At 36.9% G+C, this 12,057-nt stretch overlaps 1 protein-coding gene across 2 annotated transcripts in view; it reads left to right on the top strand.

Annotated features, from left to right (window-relative positions):
- Nucleotides 1-12,057, top strand: part of NR2C2 (nuclear receptor subfamily 2 group C member 2) — a 65,458-nt gene that overhangs the window by 19,224 nt on the left and 34,177 nt on the right. For both annotated transcript variants that reach the window (XM_087708940.1, XM_087708939.1), the window contains exons 2-4: nt 8,083-8,193; nt 8,715-8,915; nt 9,467-9,569. In XM_087708940.1, the coding sequence (XP_087565066.1) occupies nt 8,122-8,193; nt 8,715-8,915; nt 9,467-9,569 (376 nt within the window). In that variant the 5' untranslated portion in view covers nt 8,083-8,121. The remainder of the gene's footprint in view (nt 1-8,082; nt 8,194-8,714; nt 8,916-9,466; nt 9,570-12,057) is intronic.

Below are 12,057 nucleotides of genomic sequence, written 5' to 3'. Positions count from 1 at the left end.
GTACTAAACAAACTATATGCTTTCCTATTTCAAAATTGTTTAATGCAGTCTTTCCAAAATTAGTACTTTCTAAAACTACTTTTGATCATGGTGGCTGGGAATGATGAGAGTTTTTCTTAAAACCATCTAGATAGAAGCAGGTTGCCAAAGGCTGTTTTAGATAGAAGCAGGTTGCCAAAGGCTGTTTTAGACTAAGATATATAAAGGTGAACTAGTAAGAAAAAATTGTTGTTATATTTATCATACTAATGCATGCATACGCACAGATAATACAAAAATGTTTGAAATTGAAATTTAAAACTGTAAATCCATGTATTTGCATATTTTACTTCAAACGTCAATTGTTTGACAGAGCTAGTTATATATTATTGTTTGTGGCAAATAATTCTTCAGTGGCATATCTGACATTTCTTGTACTTCATATCCATTTCCAAAATGTCATGCAACTTTCTGAATGAAAAGTACTTGTGCTTTTTAACCATCTTCTATTCTGAGGAAAAAAATTGGTATTCCTTTATAAGTGGCAACTTGTATTATATATTTGTATCATTGATTTGTTTCTTTTAATTCAAAATGTCAGCAATATAACATCAAGGACCAAGCTGAAAAGCTGCAAATAATTTATCTATCCTAAATATCTTAATATTGTAAACCACCAAGAGTACTTCAAAGCAAGATGGGCAGCAAAAAGAAATAAACAAATAAATACATACCTTATTTTGTATATAAGCACAGACTATAGTAGACATTTTCGGCTCATTCTGTGTTACTGTGCTAACCCATCTATTTATAGCTGTAAACTTAAACATTTTTAGATAGCATTTCATGAAGTGTTTTTTTAGATCATTGTTAATTGTATTTCTAGTTAAAATAAGTTAGCAAAAGGCACTTATTATTTGTGTTTAATGTAAAAAGACTTTGTTTGGAATTGGATTTTCTTCAATATGTACAGTACTACAAATAGTCACTGACTTATGACCATAATTTCATAAGCCATACGTAATAACCATAAAATGGTTCACCCACATGACCCGATTTTATGACCTTTTTTATAGTGGCCATTAAAAGAATGCAATTATTGTAAAGTAACTTCAATAAGCGTTAAATCAACATTTTGGTTGTTAAGCATACAAATAATTTGTTATAGGACAGTTTTGCTGAAAACCATAAGTAAATGTCAGTTTCAAGCAAGACTCATGTGACCATGGGACACTGCATATAGCAGGGCTATCTGCCAAACATCTGACATGTGATCACATGACCATGGGACAAGAGTCTTGGAACTTCAGACGTGGCTCATAAATATCTTGGGGTACTCTGTCATAACTTCAAACTGCGCTTAACGATGTGATTTGCTTTTTGGGCTTAGTAATTTGCTTTATAAGTTATAAAATCAAATTGGTCACATGCTGCCTTGATTTATCAATGCAACATCTTACAGCCAAAATTACAGGCTGCATTCTGATTAATGTGTCTTATTTATTTAGACTACAACTCTTTTTATATCTAAGTCTATCTTTCATATAAGTGATGGCAAACTTTTTTGGCACTGTGTGCCCAAAATGGAACACGGGCATGCGCACTTGAAACCCGAAGACCAGCTGGCTGGCACATTCACACTGGTCAGCTGGTCTTTGGTTTTCCAGCACTCTAGTGTGCACAAAAATCAGCTGCCGGCGCTTTCGCATGACGGAAACCAAAAGAACAGCTGGTGATGGTGCGTGTGCCCACAGAGAGGGCTCTGCCTGCCACCTCTGGCCATAGGTGCCATAGGTTCACCATCACAGCTATATATAATTGATTTCTTTTTGACATTTATGTGAAAGGATAGTAAGATGATTTATTTGAATATTTGTTTTTTTAAAAAAAAAACATGATAAAATTTACTTCAAAAGATAATGTAGAAACTGTACTGTGTGACCCAGGAAGTTCATGCTCCGTTTGCTTGCTTGTATTGTCATATGTATAACATTTGAATAAGATATTTTTTTAAGCCTTCACCTGAACTTGAAAATAAATTTTGGTAGAATGTCAAGATTACATGGCTTAGGACCTGGATACCTACTGGACCGCCTCCTGCCACATACCTCCCAACGACTTATAAGATCTCACAGATTGGGCCTCCTTCGGGTACCGTCGACCGGGCAATGCCGGTTGGCGACTACTCGCAGGAGGTTTTTCTCTGTAGCTGCCCCGGCCCTGTGGAATGATCTTCCCGCAGAGATCCGGACCCTTCCCACTGTCTCGGCGTTCCGTAAAGCCACTAAAACCTGGCTGTTCCAGCAGGCCTGGGGCTGTTGACCCCAAAATATGGTCCAGCCCCACTTGGAATGGAGTGCATGGTGTGTTTTTAATTCTATCTTTTCTTTCCTTCTCTTCCTTTTGATTTATTTGTATTGTTAGCCGCCCAGAGTCCTACGGGATTGGGCGGCATATAAATGTTATTAAACTTATAAACTTAAATTTATAAGATTGACACATAATATCAAACAATGGACTCATCTTACTGCATGAACTTTAGGCTTGTTCATTCTGTATTCCCTTGCATGTACTCCCTTATATTATTATAGCAAACCATTGCTTACCATGATATCTTAAGTAGATATAGATGCCACACCATTGAATTCTAGAAAGAAGTCTGTTAATCCCGAAATATTTCCATCTGAGTTGAACTATTAAATTGATCACATTTATGTATATTGAATAATGTTCCAAATATTATCTTGGAAGTGTTTGGAATTCATCTTCCTACGATTCTGCTGTAAGAGACATCTCCCTTCAGTTAGAAAGGAGATTGATGACTAATGTCTCTTAACTTGCCATCTTCATGGAAATTTCAAATATAGTCAGTACCGTAAAGCAAAAGGATATTTAAATTAAATATGGTAAGTCTTATTTACAAAATGAAAAAGAAAGTGTTTATCAGTCTTCTGTAAGGCCTTAAAATCCTGAGTGTCACAATGTGGAGTTGGCCCAGTAGTACATTGGATAGATCTGTTTTTATGCTGGCTGCTATTTTATGTGTCTTTAATTTTTTTAAAAAACATTTTAGAAGCCCAGTCATTAATTTGAGATGGGCAGCCATCATTATTTATTTATTTTGTATCCCACCTTTATTATTTTTTGTAAATGACTTAGGATGGCAAACATCCAACATACCTTCTTCCTATTTCTCCTTAACAATAACCCTGTGAAGTAGGTTGGACTGAGAGAGTGACTGGGCCAAAGTCACCCAGCTGGTGTTTGTGGCTAAGATGGGACTTGAACTTATGATCTCCCACTTTCTAGTGAGATGTGTTCAACGCTAGACCAAACTAGTCTAAATAAATAAATAATAAATAAATAAAAACTTGTAATCAGGAACTTGTCCACAACCTCTATTTTACATTTATACTATGTTTGGCAAACTGTTCTCTCATTCAAAACATCCTTAGTCAAGGAGGAGGAGCCAATGTCGCGACGATACGGATGTGCGGTCTCAATGCTCAGAAACCGCAGCCGGGACTTTTGCTGCTGGGTGGTCCAATTGGACCTAAACCATCCCGAAGAGATGGTGAACAAGAAGAATATGTCTTGCTCACCTCAGGGACATTGCAAAGTCCCTGATCGGTGCAAGAGAAGTTCTTCAAGACGGCGACAAAAAATCCAGCCAAGGCTGACTAAGTCGGGGCAGCTCCAGAACGGAAGGATACGGAAAGAGAAAGTGTTTCCAGCTGGTGAGGAACTTTTACTGTTTTAAAAAGAGACTGCCTATAAAAAACTTAAAATTAATTTAAAATGGAGAACAGAAGAATCAAGCGGTGGAATTAAATTTGGAATGGTTTTGGACAGTGGTTATCTTACTTTTTAAATGCTAGAAGATGGAATTTATGCAAGCCTTTTAAAACAAATTGATTAAGTTTTCTTCTATTTTTTCTTTTATTATTTTCTATAACCTATGGTCTAAAATTTTCCTCTTTCATTACTGTGGGTGTTTTTCTAATCCATTTAAAAATTGGACTTTTTCTAACTTGAAATTCAAAAAAGACAAAAGAAATAAGGAAATTTGCAACAATAACACTGCTACTCGGAGGCTGGAAGTTTTGTGTATTTGGAAGGTTTGCATATTGGAAATGGAACACTTTTTTTCTTCACTGATTGTTTTGGCTTGGCACTACAAGGTCTCACTGCTTGGTTATAGAGAGTGATAAGAACGGAAGCATACAGATGTCCCTTTGAAGTATATCTTTAACCAGAGAAAAGTGAAAACAAAACGTTTTTGTGAATCTATGTTTAATTTTATTAACCTTCCAAGCTAGAGCAACTGTGTTTGTTAGCTGGAGAGAATGGCACAAGTTCAAAAGCAAACAGAAATCTTAAGGTTGCAAAAGATATTTTCAGAAATACAGAAATTATCAAATACATATGAGAGGATAGAGAAGAAGCTGGAAGACTTAGAGCATATAACAGCAAAATATGGTGCAGAAGTTGAGGAAGTTTATCAAATGCAAAACGTGGTGGTTAAAACTCAAAAAATCGAAGTGGAAAATGAATATAAAGAGATTAAATTTGCTGATATTTATAGTGATTGGTTTGTCTCAGAAAATGGAAAGAGTGGAATACTGAAAGAGGAATTAAATAGAGGGGAAATTTATCCCAGAGGGCAAGATACAGAAGAAGAAAAACCCAAGGAATCTATGGATTTAAAGAGAGAGCTTTTATTAGCAATAGCATTGATAACACTACTGACAATCAAAGATAAGCTGACTAAGGAAACAGAAGAAGGGCATCAAGATTACATGAGAGATCTTATAAGCAAGGAGTGGCTAAGAGGAGTCCATATAAAGTTGATCAAGGAGATGATTAGAGGAGTGGCACCACAAATTGCAGAAGATATGAGACTTTTCTGCTATTGGAAAGATACAGGTTGATAGATTATATAATTTAAAACTAGTTAAACTTAGTGAAATTTATTGACAATAGATATAGTTTAAATAAATAATTGATAATGTTACTAATGTATACAATGTGTAATGTTATGATGAGTATAATTGGATATGAATATTGAATGGTACCCATGTAAGGAAGATTAGAAATCCCTTTGGATTACACATAAAGGTTAATAATAAAAAAGAACCAAGTTAGATACAGTTAAAATTTTGATTATTGGGGGGAAATGTTATGATACAGGATATAGTCAAATACAGGAGGGATAAGAATAACAATGTATATATAGATATGGGTATAACATAAGGAAACTGGATGTAAACTTTAGTGATTTGGAGAGGATTAGAAAACTTTATTATTAAATATTATGGATGTTTAACTAGAATAGGACATAAGGATTTAGTGTTAATGGAGGATTTTAGAAATACTAATTGAAAAGCCAATATGTCGTTATGTATTAAATTTTGGTATATTTTATGATGAAGGACGCTTAAACAATTATAGTCAAATGAAAATGGAGATATGATGATGGTGACATGTATAAATATTTGAGTTAAAATGCTTGAGTTAATATGAAGTATGTTTGTTGACTGTGGAAGAGATATATGAAAGTCTTTTTGTAACCAACATACACTTTCTACAGCATGTAAAGAAGGATGTTGTGTTTGTTTTAAATTAAAAGTAAAAAAATATATATTAAAAAAAACATCCTTAGTCTATCTCATAGGAGATCCTTTATCCTTATGTAATATGCTGATGGTGCAATGGTTATAATGCAGACATACTCTGGCTTCAGCCATGAGTTCAGTCCTAACAGGATTCAAAATTGACTTAGCCTTCCATCCTTCAGAGGTTGGTAAAATGAGGACACAGATTGTTGGGGGCAATATGCAAATTATGTTGACATTGTCCAGAGAGTACTATAAAGCAGTGGTCCCCAACCTTTTTATCGCCGCGGACCAGTCAGCCTTTGATAATTTTACCGTGGCCCGCTGAGCGCGCGCAGGGGCGCACAGGGCTCTCTTCCCTGGAGCCTTTGCGCACGGCCCAGGAGCCTTTGCGCTGCAGCCTGGTCCTTCGCCTCCCCCCCCCCCGGAGAAAGCCGGTCCGGAGAAAGCCAGTCCCCGCGCCTCTCACTCCCACACGCGCCACCTTCGAGCGTCACAGCCCCACCAGCCCCGCATAGAGCGAGCGAGCAGCTCAAGGTCACCTCCGGACAGCGGCAGTGGCCCCTTCCAGAAAAACCTGCAGCAAAGGCGCCAGTTAACCACCACCTGCTTACCAGGGTTGGCTGCCTCGGGCGCTTGGGCAAAAGTGGCCCCGAGGAGGCGGACGCGCACAGCTGACGCGCGTCTTTCCGAGCTCCACAAAAAACCCCAACGGCCCCCTTTCGGTGCGGGCTGGAAGCCAGGCTGGAAGTTCCCGTTCTCTTACCTGGGCTGTGACGACTATTGGGGAAGTGTGCAGCGCCTCAGAAGTAAAGCTGCCGCCGCTGACGCCGTTCCTTGGAAGCGACGGAGCGGCTGAGGCAGGAAGGCGTGCGGCGGTGGCAGCTGTTCAGCCAGCCGCCTCGCAGGAGAAGAGCCGCTCTTGGGTTTCGCAGGGGGTGGCGGTGGCGGCAGTACCAGCAGCGCCCGGGGATTCCACCAGCGCGTGCGCGGACCTTTGGGCAGCTGTTCAGCCAGTCGCCTCGCAGGAGAAGAGCCGCTCTTGGGTTTCGCAGGGGGCGGCGGTGGCGGCGGTACCAGCAGCGCCTGGGGATTCCACCAGCGCGCGCGCGGACCTTTGGGCAGCTGTTCAGCCAGCCGCCTCGCAGGAGAAGAGTCGCTCTTGGGTTTCGCAGGGGGCGGCGGTGGCGGCGGTACCAGCAGTGCCCGGGGATTCCACCAGCGTGCGCGCGGACCTTTGGGCAGCTGTTCATGTCCCCCGGCCGCTGCGCGGCCCGGTGCCAGGTACTCCACGGCCCGGCACCGGTCCATGGACCGGGGGTTGGGGACCACTGCTATAAAGCATTATGTGACGGTAATGCTTTGCCACCATCTTTGAAGAAAGACTTCAAAATGTTCCAACACAAAAATGATTTTACCGATGCCCCTAGACACAGAGGACACAGATTGTTGGGGGCAATATGCAAATTATGTTGACATTGTCCAGAGAGTACTATACAGCATTATGTGATGGTAATGCTTTGCCACCATCTTTGAAGAAAGACTTCAAAATGTTCCAACACAAAAATGATTTTACCGATGCCCCTAGAGGTTGTTTTTTTTTTTAACAGGACATGGCATATAGTCACCCAAGATCATAAAGATCAGTTGCTTTCTTTTAGCTGACAGCTCAGTAAATATTTGTAGAAGGGTTACCAGATTTCTTGTAATTGCTGTTGCTGCAAGACAGTTAATTATATAGCAATCTTGTTAATTTGTTTCCTCTAAGGTGATTTGTATTCCTTTTGGATTGCTTGGTTGGTTATAATGCTCTTTATTTATTCTCCTGTTTGTTTTAATACATGCATTATTTTAGTTTTACCTTCTATGCTTTGTCTTCTGACCATAAATATAATTTAAAAACAATTCTAATTTTAATAATTATTTAATTATCCATTTATCTTAGCTGTTGCATTGGGCTGTAATATATTAAAATGTGCTTGATATTTTGGTCTCCAAGGGCATATAACCTCCAAATAGTTTACATTATTACCTTTAAAGAAGATTTCTTTTTAATAAATGCCACATATATATTTTTAACTATCCTTATCTTCACATCCAAAGAGACAGGTAATTGAATTCCATTTCCTGGATTCCCTATTAAGAGAATGGTAATTCCTGAAAACAGTTTTATTAGTGCACTATGTCTGAAACTTTTCTTTCCTGATGGAAGGTTCTAGTCTACAATGCAAAAATAAAATGACAGATACCACATTCAGGATACCAGTTCTCTTCTGAAGCTCTTAGAGCCTGTGGAACTGATTTAGAAGGCATTCTTTGCAGTTGGGAAACAAAATAAGTGCCTTATAACTTGGAGAATCTTGAACATCTACTCTGCTATACAGTCCCCTAATCAAAAGATTTCAATTATTTGATAAAATATTAAGTTATATAATTTTCATTGTAATGTTTTGCCATATATAAAATCTTTTTTCATAAATCATTGTAGGTCCAAACTGTCCAGTCAACCTTATCTGAAACTCCAGTGATGACCAGCCCTTCCCAGCGCATCCAGATAATCTCCACAGATTCCACTGTATCATCACCGCAACGTATTCAGGTATAGACTTGTCTTCAAAATATAGTCTATTTCATCTTTTGTTTAATATGTAGTATTGAATAACAGAGCATTTTAATTTAATTGTTTTCTTTTATATAATTTCAAATCTAATATGCAATTTTATAGTTATTTTGTGACAGCGTACAAAGAGCAGATTTACTATGAGAAAGTGATCTACTACTTGAGAGGTTTTATTTTATTATTGGAACTATGTTTTTGTAAGCAACCTGTGAGAGAGCCTTCTTTTCTATTTTATGTACTGGTGGACAGTACATGTTTGAAGACAGTTTCTTGTTTCATTTTGAGTAATCATGTACATATTCGGAACACCTGTTGATAGAATCTTTCCATTTTTACTATAGCATTTCTTTCTTTTTTGTATCTATAATTTGGTAATAGGAAACACACCATCTTTAAATAATGGCGTATAATTCTTAAAATTGAACTTAAAGCTTGTTAAATTTATTTTTTTAATGTGTTAAATTTATTCTCACACAATAATGTTTTTCTTTTTGTTACAGATTGTCACAGATCAGCAAACAGGGCAGAAAATTCAAATAGTGACAGCAGTGGATTCATCAGTATCCCCAAAGCAGCAATTTATACTTGCTAGTCCAGATGGTACTGGAACAGGGAAAGTAATACTAGCTGCACCTGAGACTTCTAATACCAAGCAACTTATTTTTACTACCACAGATAATATTGTGCCAGGCAGAATACAGGTAAACACCACAGTTAAAGAATGATACGTATATTAGGTATTCAGACTTAAGAGCATGCAGAAAGATGGCTTACACTTTTAATTAATTAGCACAGGTCTGTAGAATTTATATTCTAGTCTCCACATCATATTGCGGAAATACTATCAGCTCAGCAAAAATCGGATGATTTCAAAACATAGAAACAAAACTAAAGATATGATTAAGATTATATAGATCAACATTGTCATATTACGCAAACAAGGCAAGGGGCAGTGGTTTACATTGTCTTGAGGCAATTAATAGATGGCTGCCATGTGTATAAATCACTATAACTTTCCTTTATATTATCATGCCATCAATTACCATGTAAACTTTTAAGCCTTTTCCTTGCTGGCTTTGCTATACTGTTGTTGTTTATATAATTTTTTTCATGGTTCTTCCTTTTCTGCATGTTTATTTTGCAGTTGCACAACTGTGGCACAGCTGTGTTTTATGTTTAAAAATTTGCAGCATCTTTTAAATACAATTTCAAATATAAATTATACTACAAACTTTTAAATGTTTCATTTTAGATTGTCACTGACTCTGCCTCTGTGGAACGTTTATTAGCTAAAACTGATGTCCAGCGGCCACAGGTAGTAGAGTACTGTGTTGTCTGTGGAGACAAAGCATCAGGTAAGATGCCAAGCTACTTGGTTGAAAGAACACATTTGCCTAAACACTCACACAGTACTAATCTTTCACTGAAAGACAGGTTTGGTAAGGATAAAAACAGAATAAACTTTTTTGGCACAGTGGGAATTCTTCAAGAAAGTTTAAAAAAAACCCTATCTTATAGTGACTTATGTCACTATTGTAATAGTGATATTGTTCATTTTCCATAGACTTCCTGGCCCCTAAGTGCACATTATACATTTTAGTCACATATGCAGTGAGACTCTTCCAGAAATCCCAGGAACTTTGCTGTGGTTCTCAGTAGAGAGGGGCAGCATCACATAAATTGTGTTGCCTGACAATGGAATTTCATGGAGGGTTGACGGAAGCAAAGTGGTACAACTAAAGAGACAAAATCTAATTTTTGAAGTACTGGTTTGGCCTCAGAGCGAAAGAATGGAAGATAATGTCTGGAAAGATTTTAGACTGACTCAATCAAAGTTTGAATACTTTTGGTTCCATAGAAAATCCATTTGATTTTTTTTAAATGGACTTAAATTCAAAGGAAGTAAGGTGAAGAGCACAAGACTCACAGTGATTTTGGCTCTACTTAAAATAGGACAGAAGAAAAGATCACTAGACAATTAATACAACACATGTTCTAAATAACAGATAGAAGCTTTCCTTTCATTTTTGTCTTTTTGACTGAGTTTTCAGTTAGCTGATTCATTCTAAAAAAACAAGGTAGTGGATTTTCAAATCAAGATGAAGCCATGAATGGTACCAGTGTAATTCTTCAATGTACTAATTTATTGGGTGCATATTTCAGAAGACGAATGCTGGCTATCTAGATTTTTCATTGGTCAATTTGTAGATTTCAGTAATTTGCTCGATCAAAAGTTTTGCGATTGCTTTTGTGCAATTCATAGGAATATTTCTCCTGATTGAGTTAATGCAAAAGACACATAAATAGTGACTTTTTATTAAAACCAACTAGCTACCATATCATCAGAATAATTTTTCTTCCTTCTACTTGAATCATAGCTCTTCAGTTATTTTCCAGAACAAAAGAAACTCGAGAATACTAGAGTAATACTAGTGCAATAAGTATTTATTTTAAAAAGTATATCTTGAAAAAGCCATTTGACTATAGTTAGTAAGCATTTTTGAAGGAATAGGCAAAGAGCACTGATTCATTCTTTAAAGCCTCAGACAAGAATGAGAAATATTCAGAACTTTTTTCTCTTCATCCCCTATAAACTGTCTAAATAAGGTTTGTCAAATTTTGCTTTATTTTATTTTATTTATTTTATTTGTATGCTTTGTTGATAAATCTGAACAAGAAATAAATAGTACTTTAAGTAATTAAATTGTAATCTGTAAATCAAATGGAACATTTATATAACAGTGCAACTTTATAAAATAAAATCTTTTCTTTAGGACTGAACAATAAAGCAATCATATTTAAAACTAAATATTTAAAACTTTTACATAATTACTAAAATATGGACAAAACTATTTTTGAGGTAGCCCCTATTGTTGTATATTTATTTTGGATTCATATTGCTATTAATATCAGTAATTACAGGTACTCCTTGACTTACAACCACAATTGAGCCCAAAATATCCATTGCTAAGTAACACAGTTGTTAAGTGAGTTTTGCCCCATTTTGCAACTTTTATTGCCATGGTTGTTAAGCGAATCACTGCAGTTGTTATGTTAGTAACATAGTTGTTAAGTGAATTTGGCTTCCACATAGCCTTTGCTTCTCTGATGGTGGCAATAGGTGATTGTGTGACCCTGGAACACTGCATAAATAAATAAATGTCAGTGGCCGAGTGTCTAGATTTTGATCCCGTGAACATGGGGATGCTGTAACGGTCATAAGTGCAAAAAACAATCATGTCACTTTTTTTCAGTGCTGTTGCAACTTCAAACAGTCACTAAATGAATTGGTATACATTGAGGACTACCTGTCTGCACAATCGTTACTTTGCTTCACCTTTTCAAGGCAAAGTGGGAGCATATTTTGCAAGAATCAACTTTGCAGGTACAAGCTATTACACCTGAACACCCAAATCTGGAGCCTTATCAAAATATGCTCCAGACAGGAATAAGTTCTCACAAGATTCTAGATCTGTTTTCACAAGACTCATAACATTAACATGGAAACCTAAGTTACAGTACTAAAGAATATATGTAGTTTAGAGTTAACTGTTGGGTTCTTATTGCCCTCTGAATTTGGTTGTTTTCTTGCAGATATTTGATTTCCAAACTAGGTAACTAACAATCACTATGTGGGACAAACATGTAGTAAATTGGGAGAACGTATGGTGTCATGGTAAAAGATCCTTAATTTCTCAACAAATTCAATCACAATTTCAATTGGTAAACTAGATATTTGAGATCATCAAATCCAAACATGTTAGGGATTCCTTGGTTACTTGACACATTGACCATCAACCATCAACAGGCAGAGATAAACCCCATTTACAATCAGATATCCTC

Source organism: Thamnophis sirtalis, unplaced genomic scaffold (genome assembly GCF_051295495.1).
Source record: "Thamnophis sirtalis isolate CommonGarterSnake01/CBP01778 unplaced genomic scaffold, rThaSir2_p1.2 scaffold_3, whole genome shotgun sequence".
Taxonomy (NCBI): Eukaryota; Metazoa; Chordata; class Lepidosauria; order Squamata; family Natricidae; genus Thamnophis; species Thamnophis sirtalis.
This window is presented reverse-complemented; position numbering and strand designations above follow the sequence as displayed.